This window comes from Gossypium raimondii, chromosome 10 (genome assembly GCF_025698545.1).
Source record: "Gossypium raimondii isolate GPD5lz chromosome 10, ASM2569854v1, whole genome shotgun sequence".
In the NCBI taxonomy this organism is placed as follows: domain Eukaryota; kingdom Viridiplantae; phylum Streptophyta; class Magnoliopsida; order Malvales; family Malvaceae; genus Gossypium; species Gossypium raimondii.
The window spans coordinates 17,734,234-17,758,288 of record NC_068574.1 but is presented as its reverse complement, the minus strand read 5'-3'; the positions used below and the strand labels follow the sequence as shown (position 1 = coordinate 17,758,288).

Genomic DNA, 24,055 nt, shown 5'->3' with positions numbered 1-24,055 from the left:
AAGGAAAGGTAAAAAGGAGAAAAGCGGTCGAGAAGGAGTGCCGCAAATACACTATCCAAAGAAATAGGAAGAAACAAAAAGGTAGCTACTACTACTATATATGGTAAACCAACATGATAAGGTAAGTAGGTGACATTTACGTTACGTAAAAGGGAATTTTTATTTTTTCATTCATTGTTTTACTATTTAAAGGTTGAAATATTAAGACCAATTCCCAGAACGACGCCGTGCTAGGTTTAATTAACCACACACACTCACAAAAAAAGGAAGGGGGCACACAGCACAGCAGTGGGCAGCTAAGGCTGCGTTGGCATTTGGCATTCACATAACCATCACTATAATTCCACCATTGGCTTCTTCCTGGTGTGTGGGCTCTCCCTCATCTGATCCTCTGCATGCCCGACACCTGTCCCTCCCCATCTTCCAATTTCACTGCTACCCTCCGCACACTCTAATTCCTCCACCCACCCACCCCCCTCCCCTGCTGTAATAATAAACCTCTCTTTCTTCTGTCTCCTAGTTTTGGCTAATTATGCCCCTTTCACCCCTCCCCTCCCATTTCTCTTTTCCTTATTAAGAATGAAGCATTAATTCTTTTACTGTAAGTAAAAAATTATTTCCGCTCTTAATTATTTACTGCACTTTTAATTTTATTAAAAAAACCAATAATGGAAATTTTAATAATTTATTTAAAAATTTCAATTCCTTCCCACAATTTTGACAGAAAGCTGTCTACAATTTCTATTTTTTTTTAAATTTTTTTATCATTTTTATATATAAATATATTGTTGCCTCTTATTGCACCCCTCTTGTTGTGTTTTTCTTCTTTCTTCTCTGCCAGAAGCTCAAACTTGATTTTTTCCTCTTCAAAAACTAAATTTTTTTCATTTTATTTAAAAAAAGAAAAGAATTGAATCCCCCAAATCAAAAGGCAAAGCTATGTCAGGTCTGTATAACTCCAACTTTTCTCCTGCTAGAGCTGCTTCTCCACAGATCAGAACCACTCCAGATGTTGACAGGTATCACGCACTTCACTTTTCAACTTTTTTATTCTTCAATTTTGATTCTTTTTTTTTCTCCTTTTGGGGGTTTACCCATTTTTAATCTATACGGGGTTTTTGGGTTTTTTTTCCCTTTCTTTTCCTCAGTCAGTACTTATCAGAACTGTTGGCAGAGCATCAAAAGCTTGGACCTTTCATGCAAGTCCTTCCTATATGCAGCCGGCTGTTAAATCAAGGTTAGTTATTTACTTTGTCACTACTTGATCTAGGCTTTGTTTTAGTTACCAATGCTAGATCAGTCTGGTTGAGTGTAGGGCTGAGATGTTCAAGTTTGCCTTTTTATTATACCTATTCTCTTGATGGGTGTGGAATTGGCTGCCTGATCATGTATTTAACCCAATATTTGTTAATTGGCTACGTGGTCCGATGCCATTGTGTTTTGGATTGCGCCCTTCACTGGAAATAGCTCTGTTAGTTCCACAACTGAGTCACTCAGTGATCGCTGTTGTTTTAGTTAAATGGCACATGAAATACCGTCATCTTCGGCTGGCACAAATTATTGACTATTAAGAATTCCAAGCCTAAGACAACTAGCCAATGGTGTAGTGGCAAATGATTTAGGTTGCTTTAAGTTTTTTTGTTATCATCAAATCCCAGGTGACAACTCCTTCCCCTTACCCATTATCAAAAAGAAGAATTCCAAGCCTTCGAGTGCTATGTATTCAAAGATGCATATGAAAAGATTTTTAAGTTTGGATTTAGAAAGCTTATTGCGTTGAGAAGAAAGTTTGAGTAATATAGGTAAGCTAATGTATAAAGGAAGTAGATGTTGCATGGTTGGTAGTGTAAGCGAAAGTGTAAACAAGGAAAACTACTCAAGATCAGTTGCTCTTCTAAATTTGAATTTCAGAAATTCTCCGACTTTTACTCTAGGCACAGCTAATTATCTTGATTAGTTTGTGTAAGAAATAATATCCCTTGTTTAGCAGCTAATAGAAGTTTATGTATTTTTTCAGACTGTAGGATGTCTTCACATTCCTTTTTTATTTTTATCGTCTTGCCTTGAAATGGTTAATTTGATTTTGGATGCTATATTCAATTCAGGGATTGATATGTTTTCATACCTTCATCTGTTTCTCACATATATGGTCTTTCATATGCAGAGATATTTCGAGTCTCAGGAATGATGGCCAACCAAGGATTTGGCGACCTTGACCGGTTGAGGCATAGAAGCCCCAGTCCCATGGCTTCTTCAAACCTTATGTCAAATGTTTCTGGCACCGGATTAGGCGGCTGGAATAGTCTTACCCAAGAGGTTACTATTCTTAAATTTTCAATTTAGCGTCTTTCTTTTAAACACAGCCTGCATATAAGTTGATGGTTTGAGTAAAACTAAGTGACATGTTTATGCTTTCAGTTCTCTGGCGTTTGCATCAATATTATTTCTGGCAAACACCATTATAATTGAGTGTCAAACATTGGAAAGGAGATGCATAAAGACCACAAACAAACATAAAGTTTGAAGTTCTCACTTTATTACTTGTCCAAAAACCTTTAAATCACTTTCTACACTGTTATTTTTGCTTCAAATTGCAGGCCATGTCAAAGGGCCTGCTACTTTTTCATTCATGCTTTATCTTGGCACATTATAGGTATTGTTCCTCTATTCAGGAAAATGCAGAAACAAAAGGCTTGCCCACATGATCCATTTCAATATGCATTGGTGTGTGCTGAGCCTTATCTGCATGAGCATGCATGTTAATCCAAATGCCATGTGACTGTTCTAAAACTATGGATTTCAATTTTGGTTTCTATGTTCTATTCATTATATAAGAACTGCAATTGTCGCTAAACGAAGCATTCCTGTCAAAGGTCAATATCTGAGTTTCGTATTGCTTTGCATCTGGTTGATGACTCAAATGCTATGATTGTTTAGTTTCCAATATTTTACATAACATTGGGCCATCTTAAGTAACTCAGATGAGAACCAAGTCTCTGGTGCTATGATGCCTTCAACATTTCTTCCCTTCAATTTTTTCCCCTTATTTCAATTGGTTAACATGCTAATATATTTTTGTAATATTTTAGTACCTGATCTTAATAAAGCATTGGGAAAGTATTCCCACAAGGGTTGTTTCAATTCAAACTTGTTTTCATATTCTTGTCTCCTGTTATTTGGATTTAGCCTTCTAATCTTTTGTGGTACCGCTGCTTTTTTGTATTTTGACAGAGACTAAGTGGGCCACCTGGGATGACAATGGACTGGCAAGGTGCCCCAGCAAGCCCTAGTTCATACACTGTGAAGAGGATTTTGCGTCTTGAAATTCCTGTTGATACATATCCAAACGTAAGCTGTATATGGAAAATGCTAGTGCATTAGATTAAGTTTTGATTGATTATATTTTTCATATTTCAATTGAATGAAAATTCTTTTGTGAGTATTGAGGTTTAGAGTCTGTCTTTCCTTGTTAGTTCAATTTTGTTGGACGACTTCTAGGCCCTAGAGGAAATTCATTAAAGCGGGTGGAAGCTACTACTGGCTGCCGTGTGTACATTAGAGGAAAAGGATCAATAAAGGATCCGGACAAGGTAAAAGTCCAAAACCATTAGCTTTTGCTATGTCAACTAGGATTCTGTTGAAACTGGCAAGGAAGATCAGATGAACTAATTTCTGGATGGCCACATGGAGCCTCTGTAAAAGATATTAAAATTTTGAAAGATAATCAATTTTTTATCTTCTCTTTATATTTTGAAAATTTATGTCTGTTTTTTCGTAATAGTTTTCTTACATAACAATTGAATGGTTTTGAATAATAATTCCCCATCTTTTCCCATATGAAGGAAGAGAAGCTCAGAGGTAGACCTGGATATGAGCACCTGAATGATCCGCTTCACATCTTAATCGAGGCCGATTTGCCTGCTAATATTGTTGATACACGGCTTAGACAGGCACAGGAAATCATAGAGGAATTACTTAAACCTGTGGTATGTACATCAATCTTGTTCTTCTCTTGTAGAAGGTTTATCAGTCTCAGGTTTTTCTTTTATATGCTTCCATCTTCGAACTCCTTTGTTTTTCATAAAAAAATTACCTACTTTTGCTTGTGTAAGCTCTTTGCCCTCTTAGAAACTTTGGCATCCTCCCGGTTGTGCTGCAGGACTGTTATTGCCCTGCAGGCATTTGTGCTGTTAAACTTTTAATGTTAATAAATATTTTCATGTTGTATTTTGCCTGAACTACTTATTGTGATATGTAGGATGAGTCGCAAGATTTTATCAAGAGACAGCAGTTGCGGGAGCTGGCAATGCTAAATTCAAACTTCAGAGAGGATAGTCCGGGTCCAAGCGGCAGTGTCTCACCTTTTAATTCAAGTGGAATGAAACGTCCCAAAACCGGGCGCTGAGAAATAAACCAGAAATCATCTGAAATTGTTTCTACCGGCCTGGGGTTTCGTCATAGCCAAGTATATCTTCTGATGCATATTGGTTGGGTGTAACTTTGGAAAGATTAGGCTAACAGTTGTTGGTGGTGAGCTTTCTGGTGGGAATGTCATCGTTAAACTGTTTTGCCTTCTGAAAAAATAACAAAAAGAAAAAAAAGAAAATTGGGTCTTGGAGGTCAATACTCAGTTTTGCTGTAAACTCTGAATACATTCATTGGATTTATTCTTGTGTTAGTAGGTTTAAGGAGTGTGAAATATATAATATAAATATAAAAATATTAATGATGAGGTGGGATTCATCTGAGTTTTGTAGGGATGTGTATTTGTGTCATGTTATTTTGATTCCTTTTGTAGTTTACATGAAGCATGTAATGTAGGTCCAGATGGGTTGGGTCGGGTCAGGTATATTATATTCTTTTTTTGGGTCTGAGTATCCGAAGCACATGGATCTTCTCTCTTATGTCACTCAAATGTAGTTAGAAACGTTATTTGAGAGATGATTATCATTATTATTATTATTATTATTATTATTATTATTATTATTGATGGCTGGTTGGCTGCAGCCTGGAATTTGTATCTTTAATTTAAAGCTTTTATGATGGAGATTTGGTTGAACAATAGATTCGGAAGTTCTCAACTGTAGCTTTTACTGCAGCATAATATTCTTCAATAAATAAATAACCAAAAAAAGAAAGGAGTAGAAAAATATGTTTGGCTTTGCGGTGCAACTTCTCTCATTGGATTCTCTTTTATTTTGTTTGTTTCTTAGTTTATTATGATAAGCGAGAGAAGGCACCATTTGGCTGGATTTACTTTTGTATTTTAATATATAATTGAAGCCCTGATTGGGATTGGTATCAGTAAACCGCATCATTGTTTGTGGATTATAAAATAAGATGTGAAAGCGTATGGGTTGGTCTATCAATGACTGGGGTTCGATATTTTCAAGGAAAGAATGTAAGTTTATATCTTAACAACAGTAAAAAATAAATACAAAAGATACTCAAAACAAAAAAAAAAAAAACAAAATCTTAATTGTAGCGGTCGCGTGCTATACGTCACATGGCCTGGAAATCATTTAGTCTACAAGTGTTGCAAGCAATGATGGAAAAAGGAAAATGCCATGCAATGTCATATACGTAGGTAGGGTATGATAACAGATCAATATTCAGGGGATCTGTTAAAAATTAAAATTGTGTATAAAGATGAAAAGTAGCTAAGGTACAAGCTAAAGTATATAGACCATGGTCACTATTCTTCTCATGTTGAACCGTATACCGTATTGTGGCATAATTTGCGTTAACTATAAACCACAATTAATCAATCTTCTTATCTAACAGCCTCTGGAGCAGAATCGCAGTAAGGTGTGTGTAAGCAAACTAACTTGGTGCATGTTAAACAAAGAGTGGCAAAACCAATTCCTATAGCAACCCCACAGCTGGTTTTTCGCACATCCAACCTTATCGCCCTTCCAACTATTCTAACAAAGCATGGGATCAATCCTCCACAAGCCAACACCATCACATGGTCCAGACCACTGTAGTCAATTCCTGCCAATATTGCTCCGATTGCAGATATTGGACCAACAAACCCAATGAGAGCAGCTGCTGCTAGAGATCCATGCCAACTTTCAGTAGCTCCAAAGATGCAGCTGGCCACTGCTGCACCACGAGGAATCCCATGAAGGGAGACAGGGACGACCATGTGCCGGCCAAGTCCGTAAGCTTTTGGTGCCGCCACTCCCAGAGCAAGGCCCTCAGCCAGCGCATGGAAAGCCACTGTTCCACATGCTAAAACTGACTGAAGCGTCAGAACACTCACAGGAAATCCTGTAACTGATGGTAGGTTATTTGAAGAAGCTCTTTTGTTGCACATAATCTTCAAAATACTGGAGCTTGAAACATGGACAAATGCAGCACCTGCGGCAAGTAGCGACACAAGTGGGAAAAATCCCATTTTAGAAAATACAAGCAGTTGCAATGGTCGCCAGGCACCAAGGATGAAGGCAATGCCAGAAGCAGCACCCATGAGAAGGGCATGTTTAAGGCAGAAAGCAACAGCAAATGCAACAAGAATGAGGCCACCCAGCAAAGGTCCGAGACCAAAAAGTAACGAAACAAAGAAGCCAGAAGCATCCTCCGAACTGAAAAATTGAACCAATATAATTTTAGTTAATGAAAAGAAACAAAATGATATTACAATATAAAGCCAAAAAAAAAAAGAGAAAGAGTAGGACCAGTATTTAATAAAAAAGGCAGATGGCCAGGTTGTATCATGGCCAACAAGGCCACATATCGAGCCTAATAAAAGCTACATCAGACAAAGTCTGTCTAAATCAACTTAAATGCATGCACAGAAAGCTATAATCACAACATCACACAGTTCTAGAAAATGGAATATATGCTCTAGAAGACAAAAAGGCAAGATATCATTGAAAAACAAAATCTAAAATCATCTTTAATATACAAAAGGTTATGATTCCAGCAAGATGCAGGATAGAGAATAGAAAATAAACCCAAAGTAGTAGCAATGGTGTATTATCTATCCACGTATCTTTGTCAACAAACTATGGTTCAATTTACTCACTTGTAATCATGAGTGAAGTTCAGGAACAGAGTGCTTAGTGCTTCCATGAATGCTACTGAAAGTGTAGCTGCTGATGCCACTGCAGTTGGTGAAGCTTCCTATTAAAATAAAAAGAAAGGGGGGTGTTAGACTTCATATCTATAAAACAGAGAAGAAATTTTTAAAATAAATAAAAAATAAAACATGGTATAAGAAGATTGATCTCCTTCAATTTAAAAAATTTCTGTTCAAGTAAAAGTTATTTTAGCCTTTTAGGCTTTGCTAAAGAGAGAAACCAAAGAGAATGGAAGTAGTAAGCATCCATTAACATAGCTTGGGTTAACTAACCTAGGTTTGAAAATTCCCATTGGAAGCGTTATTGATGTGAAACAAAGCAAAATAGAGCAAAGGGGCGTGAAAGAAAGTTGTAGAAGCAAACCCTTATTCTTGAAGATTATAACATGTATTTTAAGTGCAATAAGTGCAGTCACCTTAAATGCATCAGGGAGAACCTCCGCAACGACCATCCAGATCATACATCCAGCAGCAAAGCCAGTACAAAACGGGAGGAATTTATTAAATGCATCAGCACATATAAAAGAAGGAACTGCTACAATGGGCTGCCAAAAATTTTTTGAAAACAAAGATAAGGTAATAAACAAGCATCAAGGAAACTAAATTAACAGAGGAATTATGCTCAAATAAGATCAGCAGTTTAATTGATTGACCCTCTCAGAGTCTGAACTTTAGCATTTGTTTTCCGTTCTTTGTTTTCACAATTGCAAGAGATGACACCAAGATGCAGTCATTTACTATTGTAACATCAATCAAGTATGCACTTGTCAGTTAAGATGGTTTGAAAAAAGTTGTTGTTCAATCATCATCTGTTGACAATGAATCCTCTATTGAAAATATTTACCTGGTCTTCAAATTTAAGTTTTCAACTTCCCCATTGTTTCTTTTACTTCTTGTTCTCAACCAGATCTTGTAGTTATAAGTTAGAACTATTTCCATTGATATAGACAGATATGCTAAAAGCCAGTCTCAAATAGCATTACATAATTAGATACCTGCGGTAAGGAGGTAATTACACTCCATAACATTGCATTTTGTGGAGAAACGCCCCTCGATGCAAGCACCATGCTCACAGCCAATCCCTCTGGTATGTTATGAACAGCTATGGCTAAAGTTACCAAAAGGCCTTGAGTAAATCCTTTCGAGCCAGCAAATGAAACTCCAACACCAGAGCCCTCTCCAAATGAATGGAGGGTCATAATTCCAATGACAAGGACCACTTTAGTTGCTTCTGCTCCTTTTATATCCAGCATACTTACTTCCCCATATTGTTCAAGCAACTGAATCCCAAAAACAAGGAAGAGTTAAAAGATGTTAACATCACCTATAAATAAAAAGACACCGCAAGATACAAGTTAAAAGGACAGCTTTGTATATGGCATGAAATATTGACAATCTTAAACTCTCTGCAGAAGCAATATGATGCTCATACATGATAAGGGCTGAAAAAGTGAAATGGCCTTTTTCATTTGCAAGGTCTGAAACAGAAACTTAATCTACTAGGCATGGCTCTTTATATGATAATTCTAGAATGGCAGAAAATCAAACCTAATAATTGATATGAGAGATTGTGATACCTTTTTACAAAGCAAAATGAAAATGCCACCTGCTAAAATCCCGATCACAACCCAAGTTCCAGCACCATGTTCCTGTCCTTCCTGTATGAGATCAAAGCTTGCAGCCAACATGACACCAGCAGCCATTCCATTGCATATCCCAGCCCACTGAGGATCGAGCTCCACAAAGAAAAACGGAACTGCACCTAAACCAGTTGCTGCAGCCATTGCTAACGTAAAAAGCATGACTGTGGACACAGAAACTTTGCTGTAACTACCCTTCCAGTCATTCATTTCCTTGTCATTATCGTCAGAAGTTATGACTTTCTCTGTACCAGTGCCATCTATAACAGTATCCCCAACATTTTTATGGGGAGCTCTAATCCTTTGTGAAATTACATTTTGACCATCTGCTGTAATGCATTCAAGGAAAGAAATGGCGAGCAATAAACATAGAAGCAAATGCTTGAGTCTGAACCGCATTGTTTTTTATTATGACCACAAATCTATCACCGATAATGAAGGTTATTGATCAAATAGAATTCATGTAGGTGGGGATCAAGAAAAGTCGAAAACAAAACCAGTCCAGTATGTCTGGAAACGCACCTGAGCAATATAAGCTGCAATTAAAAAGCACAATTTTCGTGAAAACGAAGCTTTTGTCAACCAAATGACAAACATATTGAGCATTCAACAATGACAATGATCGAAATAAAAGGCCAAAATCAATTGAAACAACCCCCCCCCCCCCCCCAAAGAGCTATAGTCCAATAAATTTGAGATGATCATAAAGAAACAGCAGATACAATCAAAAGGATAATCATTTCAAACAAACCAAAAAAAAAATTCAAAACCCTAATTGATAATATAAACAATTACCATAGGCATTGGCCTCATTTGCACAAAAAATAACCAACCTTAACAAGAAGCAAGAAGCTTAAGAATCCACAGTTCCCGAATGGCAAGAAAAAAAGAAGGAAAAGATTGGTTTTATTTTGGTTCAAATTAAAAGTTATGTAAACTCTAAAACAGAAGATGAAAGAGAGCGAAACAAATTCAATTGTGGAAAAGGGGAAGGAAAACCCTCAATTTTGCAGTATAAAAGTTAATAGATTTGATTAAATTGAAAATAAATTAGAAGAATAAATAAAATTGATGGAGAATCGAAATAATATAAAAACGCATCAAAAGCGAAACTTGAACTGACCTGCAGGTGCAGGGTTCCAAACAAAAACGATGGTGAAGAATTTGTGGTTAGATTAGTTTAAAATCGGTAGCAGCAGGCAGAAAGATAGAAAGAGGAAAGGAATATCATATACACCCTCAACCAAGTGGATGATCACAAGATAAGATTTTTCATCTTTTCATTCATAGTTAATACTGCCTAATTCTAATACAATAAATTAAACTATATAATTAGGTATATAATAAAAAAAAACTTAGAAGAAACTGTCTGTCCCTCTGTCACACTCGGATGAGGGGTTGACTTTCATAATAAATATGATTTCAGACTCGCCAACTTTATTTTTCCACCGCGAGAGTTTTAGGTTTAATTTCAAATATTTTTATTTTATTTTAATTATTAAAAGAATTATTTGTAATTTTCATTTAAGAGTTTACAAAATCAAATAACTAAGAAAATCTCAACAATCATAACTATCGACTGTTTAAAAGAGTGGAAAAACATCAAGATAAAGAATCAAATCACAATCTAAGAAAATAATAGCAAGTAGCTTCCTTTATTAAGTAACTTAAGTTCTTGTAAATTGGTGGTGATGCCGACAACCTATCAAATGTCAAGTGTGGAAGTGGTTTCTTGAGGAGATCAACAACGTGATCTGCAGCATGTATATGTTGATGTACAAATTGAAAATCTATGGTGTGAAACATCGATTTTTTTATAGAGATGATATTCATTGTGGATCTTAACGCGTAGATTCCAGTAAAGTTGATCCTTCAATGAATATATATATCTAACAAACCCGGCTAAGTTAATATATTTCGTTAAAGATGAGCTTGAATCTGACGTACTTCACACAACACACATCCGTTGAACATATGTGATACGCACGTGGGGAGTTCAAATTTATTAATTACCTAGTTGTCATTACTGTTATTGTCAGGAAACTTGATTAGTTCTCCATGTTAGTAGTCTTTAAACACGGTAAATAATCTTATCCTCCACTATAAAAGGGCTCCTGCAATAACTCACAAGACACTTCTAACACACAGTACTGTCTTCGTCTTCTCCCCAGCTCCCTTATCAGAAAGCTTCCATTCTCAATGGCTCTCCATCTAATTATAGGTACCAGCAACCCTCCCAACATTGAATTTGATCCTACTAACAATCCACCAGTCTAAGATACTCAACAAAATGCAACAACTTAGGAGATACTGACCCAAACTCAAGATCCTTTGCATGTTAATCAAAATCTTCATTAGCAAAATCAAACCAACCCTAACCTACAAAATCAACAAAACCCTTGTCAGTTTAACTCAGTATCAACAAATTTATCTATACCCCATGTTGATTATAACCCCCAACCCAACATCATGCTAGAGCTTCATTGGCTTATCAAAGTTCACATCATCATCAATCAAGATTTCAGCAGTATAATGATATGCAGAAGAGAATGAAAGTTATGGAAGAGCAAATATCTTCGCAACAAAAGAGATATGAAGACCAGCAAAAAATTCATCCAGGAGTAGATAGATAAACATAGACAAGCAAACGAGAGAAATGTAGGAAATGAGAAGCTCATTCAAGAGCTAAGAGCAAATACAGCCACTTAAGGGTATGATCCATTACATTAAAAAATTAAACGCATAAAATCATTGCGACGCATGTATCATTAGTAACTAATTTTTTTAAATCTATAAAACCAATAAATATAAAATAAAATAAAATAATTATTTGTTTTAATAACGTTTTCATTCAAATAAATGCATTAGCATGGCTTTTCATTCAAATAACAATTAAAAATAAAAAAATATATTTTAGTATTATTTAATGATTTTATTTTAATAAAAGAATTTCATTGTTATTTAATATATTTAGTTTCTATATATTTGATACTTATTATTATTATTTAATTTTAATAATACTTATACAATTGTGAAAATTTTTGTCATATTGTTTTGAAATATTATCCCAAAAACAATGATAGGTTGTTTTACCAAGCTACTTAATATTTTGTTATAAAATGTTTTATTTTTATTTACTTTTCAAATGATATTTTATTCTTTTAATTATTTTAAAAATTAATCAACTAATCGTCATTAAAGAAAAAATCCATCTAGTATTACATCATAAAACTATGATGCTTTTTCCACTAAAATCATTTTAAAGCTTGTATGTCTCATATGCTATGAGATTAAGGCAATAAGAAATCATAGTATTAAATTACGGTTATGGGTTTCATCGTCGATGCGATTGCGATATTGCGATTACAACTATTGTGAACTATACATAATGTATAATAATAGTTGTGGACATGAATATTTTAAAACATTATATTTAAACATTTTCAAGCAATATTTTATTATTCCAATAATAAAGATATTTCTTTATGAGTTTTATTTAATTTTAAAATAAAAACTCTTTTGAAAAAGAAAGAAGAAGACTTTTACTACTTCTTAACATATACTATTGAATTTGTGTTGGTTATTTGATTGTTGACTACCCATCCTTAATTATTAAGATCAACTATTGAATAATTGAACTTACTATTTTGACTCCTAAAGGTTATTAACATAAACTAAAATGCATATCATCGTTGACTATATTTTCATTCAGGGCATAATGCAATCATGTTGTGTAACTCGTTCAAAGAATTTTGATTTTTGAGCAATAATTTCTTCATCTAATTTGGCCAATTGGGTTACGTTGGTTGCAACAAGGGTGATGTGATACCTCCATTACGTTATATCAATATTGTAGCGTGGTAATTTAAAAAACCGTTATGATGTGGCCGCAAGAAATTATCTAAATTACTTTCTTCATTATTAAATGAAGTGAAAAATAAAAACAAATAAAAGCCATAAACACCGGAAACTGATTACAGATACAAGTAACTAGAGGCCCCATTACTGTTCCAAGTATTTTAACAAATAATATTCAGCAAGATGAAGTGATTAAAACAGAGTTGATTGCATTATTAAATCCACTACTAGCGAGGCCTGATGGTGGGGATAACTCCGCTCACCAGTTCACTTCCATAGATTTCAGTGGTAGGCTGAGAATTCCTTCCAGAGTAGAGAGGCAACGAAGGGGACGCATTGGATGCATCTGATTCTGATCCTGTTCCAGGTGCACTCATCTCTGTCTCCGACAGCTGTGAACATAAATTCTCCAACTCTCTCACAACTTCCAACATGGTCGGTCGTTCCTTGGGATCATCCAAACAACACTTGAGGGCCAGTGCCATAAATTTCTTGATGATTTCAGAAGAGTAAGCACCCATGCTCTGGTCTATGATGGAAAACATCAACCCAGATTGACATGCCCCAAAAACCTGTAGCACATGTCTGTTAGTTTACTTTGTTATCATTTTCGCTAAACATCTCTGTTTTTTGTAGCTAGCATAAATATATAATAATTAGTACCTCCCGGACAATGTTTCTGCCATGAGAGATAGGCAGCATCCCTGTCAAAAGTTCCAGAAATACTATTCCAAGGCTATAGACATCACTTTTATCGGTTAACTTGTGAGTCAAGAAATATTCTGGATCCAGGTAACCCTACATACAAAAATGGAAATCAAGTTCATGCATCAAATGACAGCTCAAGTGTTCATGGAAAAGCTTTATTTAGTCCTACCGGTGTTCCTTTGACAAGCGTGGACACGTGAGCTGAAGTTCCTTCGGCATCTGGTAGTGGTGCAAGCCTTGAGATTCCAAAATCAGAAACTTTAGGAGCAAACTTGAAGTCCAACAATATGTTGTTTGCCTTGATGTCCCGATGGATTATTGGTGGGTATGCTTCGTTATGAAGGTAGAGGATGCCTTTGGCCGAACCCAACGCAATACGCATTCGCATGGGGAAACTCAACGTATGTCTGTATCTATCTGCAATTTCCCAACAATATTTTGTTATGCATGCAGCAACAGTTAAAATCAATGTAACTGGAAAAATTTACCTGAGAGAAGATCATGGAGAGAACCATTGGGCATAAACTCATATACTAACATCTGGGAAGAAAAAAGCCATGAGCATTAAGTGTCCAAAGGGAATATATAAGTTAATTTCATTGCATTGCAGTCTTGAATATATAGAATGTACCTGCTCATCTTGTTCGCTACAGTATCCGATCAATGAAACCAGGTTCCGGTGATGTAATCGTGACAGCAGTTGTATTTCAGTTATGAACTCTGTCTGACCCTGCAAAGATCCTTGTTGCGCACGCTTAACCGCAACCACTGTTCCATTAGCCAAAATGCCTTTGTAAACCTTTCCGTAGCCTCCTTGACCAATTCGTACGTTATCTTTGAATCCATCTGTAGCTGCTTCAAGTTCTACAAAGCTGAATTCCTTAACACTTTCAGTTCTGATGGGAACTTTTCCAGCTGCAGTGAGAATAAAGAAGGAAAAAGGATCATTAATATTGCCTTTACGCTTTATATGCAATCACTGCATATATTATTCTCGGATCTGGACTTACATGATTGTTTCTTCGACATTTCATGCCCAGATTTGGTGTGCCTTTTGTAGATGAAAACCGTAATTGCCAAAGATATTGCAACTAAGAACGATATAGTCCCTAGTATGATTCCAGTTAGGGTGCCTTTGCTTATTCCTCCTGATTCCAGGGGCTGGAGATCAACTGCAATAAATGAAGTAACTTTCACTAAAGACTGAAATAAAAATGAAAATGTGTGAAGGAAAAATTATATGGCATAAGCATACTGTTTGAATAAGGTCCGAGGAGCGTAAAATCGATCAGCTCATATGGACCAAAGGTGTCATTGGAAGGGATTGCAAATGTAGCAATTATGTCCCTGATCCGTTGTATCTCACTGTTGTTGAATTTATTAGTGTTATTGATATACTGAGGGAAAACTTTTAAAAACAGGCGAAGCCTAGGACCCTCTTGCCATATAAATGATTTAACATATAGTTGATAAAGATCCAATCCGAGGTTGAATGTAATGAACTCTTTGTACGGGATAATATAGGGGCGAAAATCCGATATGGTAGGACTTCGTAAACGTAACCCGACTTCAAAGGGTGCAGCACAGAAGCAATCAACAGGAGAATCTGGGACAAATTCAAAATTATCATCCATAGGGCAAGATTGAGGTTTGCAGCTGTCACTAGAGTTACTTGAGCTTCCTGTTTCATCTCCAGTTCCTGGCACAAAATCATCATCTCCGACTGTAATCCCGCAGAACCGAGCTATGTTTAGTTGATTTGCTGAGGCGCAAACAGGGTTGCCTTCAAGCCTAAGTTAAGTATCCAGGGCATGCAGCACTAATGTATCAGAGGTTATCATATTATTTTGCAACTCTACAATGCTGCAAATAAGTGACAATGCTCTCACCTAATTGTAACATTTGAAGGAGGATCTATACTGCCAGAAATATTCAAAAGTGAATTGTTTCGGAAGTCTCTGCAGGTAAAAACAGGTGCATGCGCTGATGATTAGGTATAAATGAAGCTGAAAATGGAAATGGAAATGATACCTTTTGGCCTTAATGACTTACATGATAAGTCTTGCCGTAGCAGTAAAGTTCTCGTTTTGCCAAACATCGGAGGGAACATCTCCAGTTAACAAATTGTTTTCAAGTGACCTGTGCACCAACAACAAAATGCAGACCATCATTAAACCTCATCCTATATGGCTTCTCAAAAGATTTTCAAAGACCTATATGCAATATAAAATTCTTGTAAGAGAAATTGGCAGTAAAAAAAATGAAGACTAAGTCTTACAATCTCTGAAGACGAGGAAGGCCTGAAAAGTTTGAAGGAATAGATCCGTTGAGCAAATTATAGGATAGATCACTGCCTCGTATAAAGAACCAAAGCAATGATGACTCGTTTTAGCTTATCAGTGAAGAAGAAAATTCATATAATAAATCAATGGTAGCATCAACCACCCTTACATTGTAGTAACGTTATCAGAAAGCTTATTTGTTGGTATCCCTCCAGTAAGTTGGTTACGGCTCAGATCACTGCCGTATGACAGGCCAACACAAAGTAGTGTTTAAATATATCAAACAATAGATTAGTATGTAAACAAACTCCTATAAATGCTGGAAAGGCTTACAGATAGCGAAATGTTTTAATACTGCTGAAATCAGGAATGGCTCCTTGCAAGCTGCAATTCCTAAGACTCCTGTACAGATGAATTCAATAAAATCATGCGCGATTTTAGCCATTTCGACTTGACAACGTTTTGAAAGAAATGAATACTGGTCTAATCTTTATATCCTTTTTCCCTTTGAATAAACTGATAGTCAATAGTGAAAGGGAAAGAAGCTGACAATTTCACTAGGTTGGACATGTTGCCATAAGAAGCTGGAATCTCTGTTCCACCAAAATTGTTATTATCAAGTTGGCTGCAATACAAACAAATACTAGTATGAGATGTAATCAAAATTCCATCCAATTCAAGATATTAATTAACAGTAAACTTACAGTATTCTCAATTTAGGCATCTGTGAAAATTCTGGTGGTAGATTCCCCGTTAAGTTATTGTTGTCCAGCAGACTGCACATCCATCATGGATATAAGCTATATTAAGGTGATTCATCCATAGCAGCCCAGAATTTGTGACAATTGAATTAGTACTGAGCTTACAAATGTATAAGTGCAGGCATGCTGCTGAGCTCTGACGGAATCTGCCCACTGATTGAGTTGTTGTTCATGTGACTGCAGTTAACAAAATGCATAGAAAAATTATTATATTAATGCATTACTTCATAACAAAAAAAGCATTTAAATTTAATTTAGTAGTATTATTTACTCACAAGTGCTTGCAGTTGATGAGGTTGACAAAAGATTTGGGCAGTGAACCTGTTATCTGATTCAAATCCACCTGAAACATCAACAAGTTAGGAAGAAAACCGAGCTCATCGGCCAAAGGTCCCGAAAGCTGATTCCCACTTAAAAGCCTGCAACCATGATCACTACTCTTGTAAGGTTTCTGCATTCATTTACTTGAAACTTGCTTTTGTTAGCTTCTGAATATGAGTTTGCTTACAGGAACTTCAATGATTTTATATTTCCTATCTCCTTAGGTATACTTCCTGTAATATTGTGATTCCACATAAAATTCCTGCACCAAGTAAGGAGTCATTGATGGTAAGACAAGAATTTGGTGAATTTGAGTAAATATCTGAAGTCTCCAAAACATTGGCACCACTTACAGTACAGTCAAATTAGATAGCTGGCCAAGTTCAGGAACAAGCTTTCCAGTAAGATTCAAATTTAGCATCCGCCTGCCCAAAACATGACATCATATCACTCATTTTAAACAAAATAATGATGGCAACCAATGAATACATGAAAATGCATACAGTTCTTGAATATGCAAAAAGCCATCAGGTTGAGGCATGGTGCAGATTACTCCGGTCCAGTTCGAAACGCAAGGATCGCCTTTTCTCCAGTTCCTTAGATTTTTTCTCGGATCTTTGAGCTTACGCCGAATAGCTTGCAGTGCGTCAACTGGAAAATTCAACACAGACATTTCGAAACTGGTTTAACAATGCAACATGATGAAGTAACAAAGAATATATTATAAACCAAACAAAATCAACCTTCTGGTGGATAAGTAAGCTGTGCCTGTACCGAAGCAAGAAGAGCAAAGTAACATGAGAAAAGAGCAAGAACCAAAGTAACATTCAGTACTGCCTTTGCCATCTGTTAAAACATACATACATACATGTTCAACACAAAACATTAATAAGATGCATCACATTGGTGTAATGAAAACAAAAAATACTCGTACATTAACTAAAACGTAAAAAGGATAGGGAAAAACAATAAGAGAGGCAAGTGGATATAAAATGAGGGGGATTTGGCTCCTATGGGAGTGGCAAAGGTCCAAAAGGAAGATTGGGTCATTTGGAGTAACAGTGCTGACAACATATTTGCCAAATATAAGTGAGGTAAAAGGAGTAGGTAAAATGCTAGTGTCCAAGTTGGGAATTTTAAGAATTAAAAAGTGGCTTTCACTTTGAGATAGGCTCAAGGACTTTGTCTTTGGAGATAGCTTATATATAATTCATATGGCCATTGTCCATAGCTGCAAATGCATAACTTCCAAAGTCCTTGAGATTTTATAATTAAAGAAGCCTGAAAAGTCAACTCCACAGTGAAAGAGCAAGCAAGCATTAACTAATTCTAATTACGCCATACAATTCTGGGATTGGAAGTCGTAGTGCAACAATGCTAGACTTTAGTTTTGTTTATTACTAAACCTTAACAAACAAACAAAAAAAAAAATTGTTTATTAGTATCTGCTTAATTTAATATTTGGTTTAAGTTTGATGCATTCTACAATTGTTTATAATTTTGGCATAATAACTTTTTGGCCCTCCAACTTTATAAAAAATCATTTTGACCATTTATTTAATTTTTCACTTCTTTTAGCTCTTAAACTTGTATTTTTGTTAAATTGCATCAAAATGGATGGAAAAGTTAAGGTGTGTTAACTTTGCTGATGTGATGTACATGTGAATTGTTAGGTTTAAAATTTAAAATTATTTTTAAAATAAAAATAATTAAAATTATTTAAAAAGTATATATAAAAACTATAAAAAAATGTTTCTTAATTTTTTAAAATTTTTAAAAATTAATTAAATGTTGACATGTCATCTACATGGCAATCCCTGTGTGGCACGTTAGCAAAAGTTAACAAACGTTAACTTTTCTTTCTATTTTGGGGTGATTTGATAAAAAGTGTAAGTTCAAGTGCAAAAGAGGCAAAAAAATAAAAAAATAAAGAGCTAAAATGATTTTTTATAAAATTAGAGGCCAAAAATTCATTATGCATTTTATATATTATCAATCAACCATATCATGATTTATCATCAAATTTTGAGAATAGAGGCTGAAGGTTTAAAAAGGTTTTACTAAAAAATCAACAAATTAAGGGTAGTTGACTATTAGCATTTTCTTTTGTCATCTAATTAAGAAAATTTATGAAATGGTCATTCAACTATTTAATTTTGTCTTTTTAGTCATTAATTGGTTAACAATGGTAGCTTTTAAAAGTGAAAATAATAGCAACTTTAACTCTCAATATTTACACATTGTCTAATTAGATTTTTTTTAAAAAAACTAAAATTGCAAAAAAAAAATTACACAATGTGTAAATGTTAAAGGTTAGATTTTTAGAATCAAGATTAAATATAATGTATAAATGTTGAGGCTTAAGTTGCTATTATGTCAATTTAAATATACCACCGTTTGTCAACCGGTGACAAAAAAAGACAATAATAGTTGGGTGACCATTTAGTAAATTTTCTTAGTTGGATAATAAAAAAGAAATTTACTAATAATTGAATGACTAGTAGTATAATTTACTCAAAAATTAATTAGCTCCCTTCCTTTAACGAGAATCATTACTAATCAATTTGATCATAGACGAAAGCAATAAGAAACTTACATGCGACATATAAAATGAATAAATATTTTCTCATGGCATATTAAGTAAGCAAAAAGTATGAATAAAAAACTAAAAAGTTAAAAAGATTAATAGAAAAGACATGTGGAAAATGAATTTAGATAAATAGATTTTAACATCTATTTATTTAAATTTATTTTGGATGAGTGAAATTCAACCGCTGCCAAATAAAATGAGTTGTGATGATATATATATGATGAAATAACTTCTACCTAATGATAAAATAAATATACAAACAAATTGGGCAAATAACTTTTCCACCATATTTGTTATATATGCTAAACCCTTTTCCTCTTCTTTTACCTTAATATTTAATCTATCCCAAGCATAGTAAAATATATACACTCGTAATTATAGTTGAATTAGGAAAAAGTTCTTCTATTATATTTTGTATATATAAAACATTATTTGATATATTTTTACGAAATTTTACACAAAATAGGATCATTTTATAGGGCATAGTAAAACATTAAAAATAAATAAATATCAGCAAATCAAATATTCACCCTATATACATTTTAAAAATTATTCTATATTTCAACATATGCATGTCATCGCCTGCCATTTTGCTCTACAGCTACTGAAGTAATATTCATCACCTGTCGTTGTATATAATTATTTTAAGTTTTACATTTTATGCTCGTTATAAATAAATCTAAACAAATAAATACCTAAATTTAGATAAATTTAATTGTCTGTGTGTTTAGATTTATTTTGGATGTGCATTTTATTATTTTTAAACTTTTACTTATGTGTCATGTCACATTTTAATTTCTCATTATTTTTGTCAGCCACATTAAAATTCATTGATAGTCGAACTAGTTTGATATTAACAAAAGTTTTTTTTTTTTTGTTTTATGTCACTCAAGGCTCAGTTAGATGCACTTTTTCAGCGGCCTTAATTGATATTTTAATTTTGGTGAGAACTATTTAAATGAGACCCAAATAAAAATTAACCCTTAGATTAAAAAGAAGGTTTATATGTCAAAGAAGTCTTTAAAAATGCGAAAATATCAATTAAGTCCCTATATTAAATGCGCACCCAATTAAGCCCATATAGTTAATAAAAAAATTCAATTAAGCCCCCGTTAATGAATACTGTCATTGACTATGTTGACTGTTAAAATAATTTGTTGAACCAATCAAATGGTGGCTTGTGGCAACTTTTGGATTAATTTAATATTTTCTCATAAAAATGAAAAAAATAAAATATTAAAATATTACAAAAATATTATAAAATTGAATAAAATATTGAATTAGATATAAATTTGTAAAAATATATAGAAAATAGAAAAAATTATAAATATTACAAAAATCTAATAAATTATAAAAAATTATAAAATTAATAAAAAATTTTGAAATTTTATAAAAACATATAAGAATGCTTAAAATCTTATAAAAATCATAAAATTTTTAAATAAAATTTATTAAAAATATTAAAACTGATATAAACTTATGAAAATCATATAAAAAAACCATAAAAACTTGAACTGAATCGAATCAGCCAGTTGGAACTATTAGAACAAAATCGATAAGGATATCAGTCAGGAGAAAACCATTAGATCTTTTGACTTGGGTCTCAGCCCGTGTCTTAGGCCGTGTGGGCATTTGATGTGAGGCACACGGCCGTATCCCAACCCGTGTCCATACCCGTGTAACTCTCTGACTTGGGTCACACGGCCAACCACACGTCTATGTACTAGGCCGTGTGCAAGGTACAGAGGTCACACGGCCAAGCCACACGCTCCTGTGCTAGGTCGTGTGTAAAAACCTGAACATTTTATTTTGAAATTTTAAGGTGCAGGGGACACACGGCCAAACCACACGCCCATGTGCTAGGCCGTGTGTCACACACGGTTGAGACACACGCCCGTGTCTCTGCCCATGTGGACGAAAATAGACCATTTTAACGGTCACTTTTCTCACCCATTTTGACACTAACCTGCACTCAACATTCACATACACCAATATATTCCAACCAAGCAATCAATACAAGCTAAAACATGTTCTCAACATGACATAACATCACAAATATTTCAATTACTTATACTTACCTATTTAACTCATTTCATTGATTTATTAAATTCTACTACTAATTTAAGATTCACAACCATAATTCAAACCATTTCATTGCCTAACCAACCCTATACATGCCATATAAACCAAAATTTACATTGCAAAAACTACCGAATTAAACTGGGTAGTGTAGCTTGATGTGTTGATTTCATCTCCCGATTACATGTTAATCTACAAAAACATTAAACAACGCGAGTAAGTTTAATGAAGCTTAGTAAGTTCAATAGGTTAAACATTGATCTTACCGAACTTAATATAATAAATTAAATTGTAAATAAATCATACATTTTTCCTTGTCAAACACAATATAATCAATAAACACATTTCCTTCAGATCAATATCAATAATAATCTATAAATCTTTCAATTCAATCACATAAGTCTTTTACCATTTCTTATTGGATCGAAAAATGACTTACGGATATGAGTACATTGTTCTTTTTGTGCCATAGTCCAACTATTGTCTTACACATGCATTGCCATGAGCCTGCCATGGTCTTACGTTTGTAGTGCCATAACCCAGTTATGGTCTTATCATCAGAATGTCATAGCCCAGCTATGGTCTTACACATGTATATATACTGCCATGGTCCAACCATGGTCTTACGTTCAAGGTGCCATAACCCAGTTATGGTATTTTCATTAAAATGCCATAACCCAGCTATGATCTTACATTTAAACACTGCCATGGTCCAACCATGGTCTTATCTGCTGATTCATTCTTTGCCACAGAACGATCGTACTCAATCCTGCGTTCTACTCATTTTAAACATTAAATTCAATTTTTATACTTTTACAATAATCTTAATTTCAACAACAAAATATGAATAAATACATTATACCATTCCTAAATTAATAAATAATCATGAAAGTTTAATCATATGAACTTACCTAGGTTGGATTGCAAAATTGGTAGTAGTTTAGAGATTATTCGGTTAATTTCTCTTTTTCTCGTTGATTTACGAGCTCTTGATCTAGAATGTAAAATTTTTTATTCATTAGCATATATTTCAATTTCAGTCCACTTCACAATTTATACCTTTCAAGTTTTGAAATTACACAATTACCCCAACTTTTACAATTTTTGCAATTTAGTCCCTCACTAATTAACTCGTCAAATGAGCTAATTTTTCTCAATTAACACTTTATCTAAATATTATAAGCTAGTACACAGCCTTTAATAAACAAACTTTAATACCAAACCCTAAGTTTTAATCTTTTTTCTCAATTTTTCTTAAAATCAATTTCTATTGAAATTTACTTGATAAAATCATCATATAAAAAAATTAAAACTTCAAATCCATGTTAATTCATCATAAACATCCAACACTCGTCAATGGTAACTTTCAAAATTACCCATAGAATCAAAAACTAATGAATTAGATAGTTGGATCTAATTGTAAAAGTATTAAAAACACAAAAATTACAAGAAAAGAGCAAGAATTGAACTCACATGATGCAAAAATATGAAAAAACAGCTTAGAGGACCTTCAATGGCATTTTGGATTGAAAATTAGAAGAAGAAATGTCTAGAATTCAATTTAGTCACTAATTTTATTTTTAATTTTAACCAAATTACCATTTTGCCCTTAGTTCACACTAATTTTGTTTATTTCTTCTACCCTTGTGCCATTTTAGCCATCTTCTTGGGCTAATTTTCCTTTTAAGTCCTCTCTCATTTAACACTTGAACCATTTAATCATTTTAGTGAGTTTTGCACCTTTTTCAATTTAATCCTTTTAATTAATTAACTATCGAAACGTTAAAATTTTCTAATGAAACTTTAGTACTAACTCAATGACGCTCTATAAATATTTATGAAAATATTTAAGGCTCGTTTTATAAAATTGAGGTCTCGATACCTCATTTTTGAAACCACTTTACCTAATAAATCCTTCTAAACACAATTCAGTATTACAAAAGTCTTCCCAAAATCATATTTAACTCATAATTACTAAATAATAAAATTTTCAAACTCACTCGTTGGATTTAGTGATCTCGAATCACTGTTTCTGACATCACTGAAAATTGGGTTGTTACATATTCTCATCATGTGACAGAGATTTTCCTCCACTTTAAGAATTCCCACGAGACAAGTATACTCATGTTCCAAAAAATTCCAATGAAATTGCAAAAAATTGCTACAAGGAGACCTGCAAAACCAAGTCTCGTAGAAGTCACATTAAATTGACAAACAAAAAATGTTGTTGCTCAAAACTCAGCATTAATGAAGATAAACTTCGGAGTACTACAAGTTGACTCAAAGATCACAAAAATTGAAGCTAAAGTAGATTATATCACCAAAATGGTGAAAAACCTTGTCAATATACTTCAAAAAAGGCTCAATGAAGTTACTAGAGAAACAACAACACCAGGACATGATTTTTTTTCTCTTACCTTGCTCAAAGAAAAAAATAAATTCAAAATCTCAAAGACTGGATTAGAACCCTCAAAGAGATAGGCAAAATCCCTGTACCAATCATCAAATTCAAAATGTCTTTATTCTGCCTTTGAAGAGCTTGATTGAGTGCAACTTTGAGAGGTTCTGGGATGGAGGCAAGAAGTGCTTATTTAAGACTTCTATCAAGACCAATGGCACAAAAAAGTTTGGTCATGACAAGAAAATGTATTGTCAAATCCTTTTTGTCATATGAATAACATTTTCTTCAAAAGAATTGTCCTTTTAAAAGTTAACATGTCATCAAAATTTCC

General features: G+C 34.0%; 3 protein-coding genes across 4 annotated transcripts; 1 reads left to right on the top strand and 2 right to left on the bottom strand.

Moving 5' to 3' along the window:
* Positions 1-781: 781 nt before the first annotated feature.
* LOC105775960 (KH domain-containing protein At2g38610) lies at positions 782-5,081 on the top strand. The gene is made up of 7 exons (XM_012598444.2): positions 782-1,019; positions 1,149-1,237; positions 2,165-2,316; positions 3,232-3,348; positions 3,474-3,590; positions 3,843-3,986; positions 4,259-5,081. The coding sequence occupies exons 1-7, from the start codon at positions 940-942 to the stop codon at positions 4,403-4,405; spliced, it is 846 nt and encodes a 281-aa protein (XP_012453898.1). The 5' UTR covers positions 782-939; the 3' UTR covers positions 4,406-5,081.
* A 468-nt stretch (positions 5,082-5,549) lies between these two features.
* Positions 5,550-10,103, bottom strand: LOC105775957 (putative zinc transporter At3g08650). 2 transcript variants are annotated; one of them, XM_012598436.2, is made up of 6 exons: positions 9,848-10,103; positions 8,662-9,260; positions 8,080-8,364; positions 7,501-7,629; positions 7,031-7,128; positions 5,550-6,587 (listed from the first exon to the last, which is right to left on the bottom strand). In XM_012598436.2, the coding sequence occupies exons 2-6, from the start codon at positions 9,121-9,123 to the stop codon at positions 5,774-5,776; spliced, it is 1,788 nt and encodes a 595-aa protein (XP_012453890.1). In that variant the 5' UTR covers positions 9,124-9,260; positions 9,848-10,103; the 3' UTR covers positions 5,550-5,773. The 2 variants fall into 2 exon arrangements, with proteins under 2 accessions (XP_012453890.1, XP_012453891.1); XM_012598437.2 differs by lacking the exon at positions 9,848-10,103 and adding an exon at positions 9,558-9,763.
* A 2,518-nt stretch (positions 10,104-12,621) lies between these two features.
* Positions 12,622-17,718, bottom strand: LOC105775962 (probable LRR receptor-like serine/threonine-protein kinase At5g37450). The gene is made up of 21 exons (XM_052621859.1): positions 17,589-17,718; positions 17,398-17,500; positions 17,158-17,305; positions 17,008-17,079; positions 16,842-16,916; positions 16,609-16,752; positions 16,439-16,510; positions 16,277-16,348; positions 16,123-16,197; positions 15,906-15,974; positions 15,742-15,810; positions 15,569-15,640; positions 15,343-15,429; positions 15,180-15,248; positions 14,546-15,081; positions 14,301-14,462; positions 13,922-14,205; positions 13,779-13,830; positions 13,460-13,707; positions 13,246-13,380; positions 12,622-13,154 (listed from the first exon to the last, which is right to left on the bottom strand). Exons 2-21 carry the CDS (start codon positions 17,498-17,500, stop codon positions 12,810-12,812), a joined length of 2,889 nt encoding a protein of 962 aa, XP_052477819.1. The 5' UTR covers positions 17,589-17,718; the 3' UTR covers positions 12,622-12,809.
* Positions 17,719-24,055: the final 6,337 nt, after the last annotated feature.

Excerpts from the sequence above, each read along its gene's own strand:
- LOC105775960 (XM_012598444.2), top strand. The coding sequence starts at position 940 with ATGTCAGGTCTGTATAACTCCAACTTTTCTCCTGCTAGAGCTGCTTCT. Across the intron at positions 1,020-1,148 it reads ACCACTCCAGATGTTGACAG|TCAGTACTTATCAGAACTGT; the intron begins GTATCACGCACT and ends TCTTTTCCTCAG. Across the intron at positions 2,317-3,231 it reads GGAATAGTCTTACCCAAGAG|AGACTAAGTGGGCCACCTGG; the intron begins GTTACTATTCTT and ends GTATTTTGACAG.
- LOC105775957 (XM_012598436.2), bottom strand. The coding sequence starts at position 9,123 with ATGCGGTTCAGACTCAAGCATTTGCTTCTATGTTTATTGCTCGCCATT. Across the intron at positions 7,129-7,500 it reads TTCTCCCTGATGCATTTAAG|GAAGCTTCACCAACTGCAGT; the intron begins GTGACTGCACTT and ends TTATTTTAATAG. Across the intron at positions 6,588-7,030 it reads AACTTCACTCATGATTACAA|TTCGGAGGATGCTTCTGGCT; the intron begins GTGAGTAAATTG and ends TCAATTTTTCAG.
- LOC105775962 (XM_052621859.1), bottom strand. The coding sequence starts at position 17,500 with ATGGCAAAGGCAGTACTGAATGTTACTTTGGTTCTTGCTCTTTTCTCA. Across the intron at positions 17,080-17,157 it reads TTTTTGCATATTCAAGAACT|GCGGATGCTAAATTTGAATC; the intron begins GTATGCATTTTC and ends TGTTTTGGGCAG. Across the intron at positions 15,641-15,741 it reads TCTGATAACGTTACTACAAT|TGATCTATCCTATAATTTGC; the intron begins GTAAGGGTGGTT and ends TATACGAGGCAG.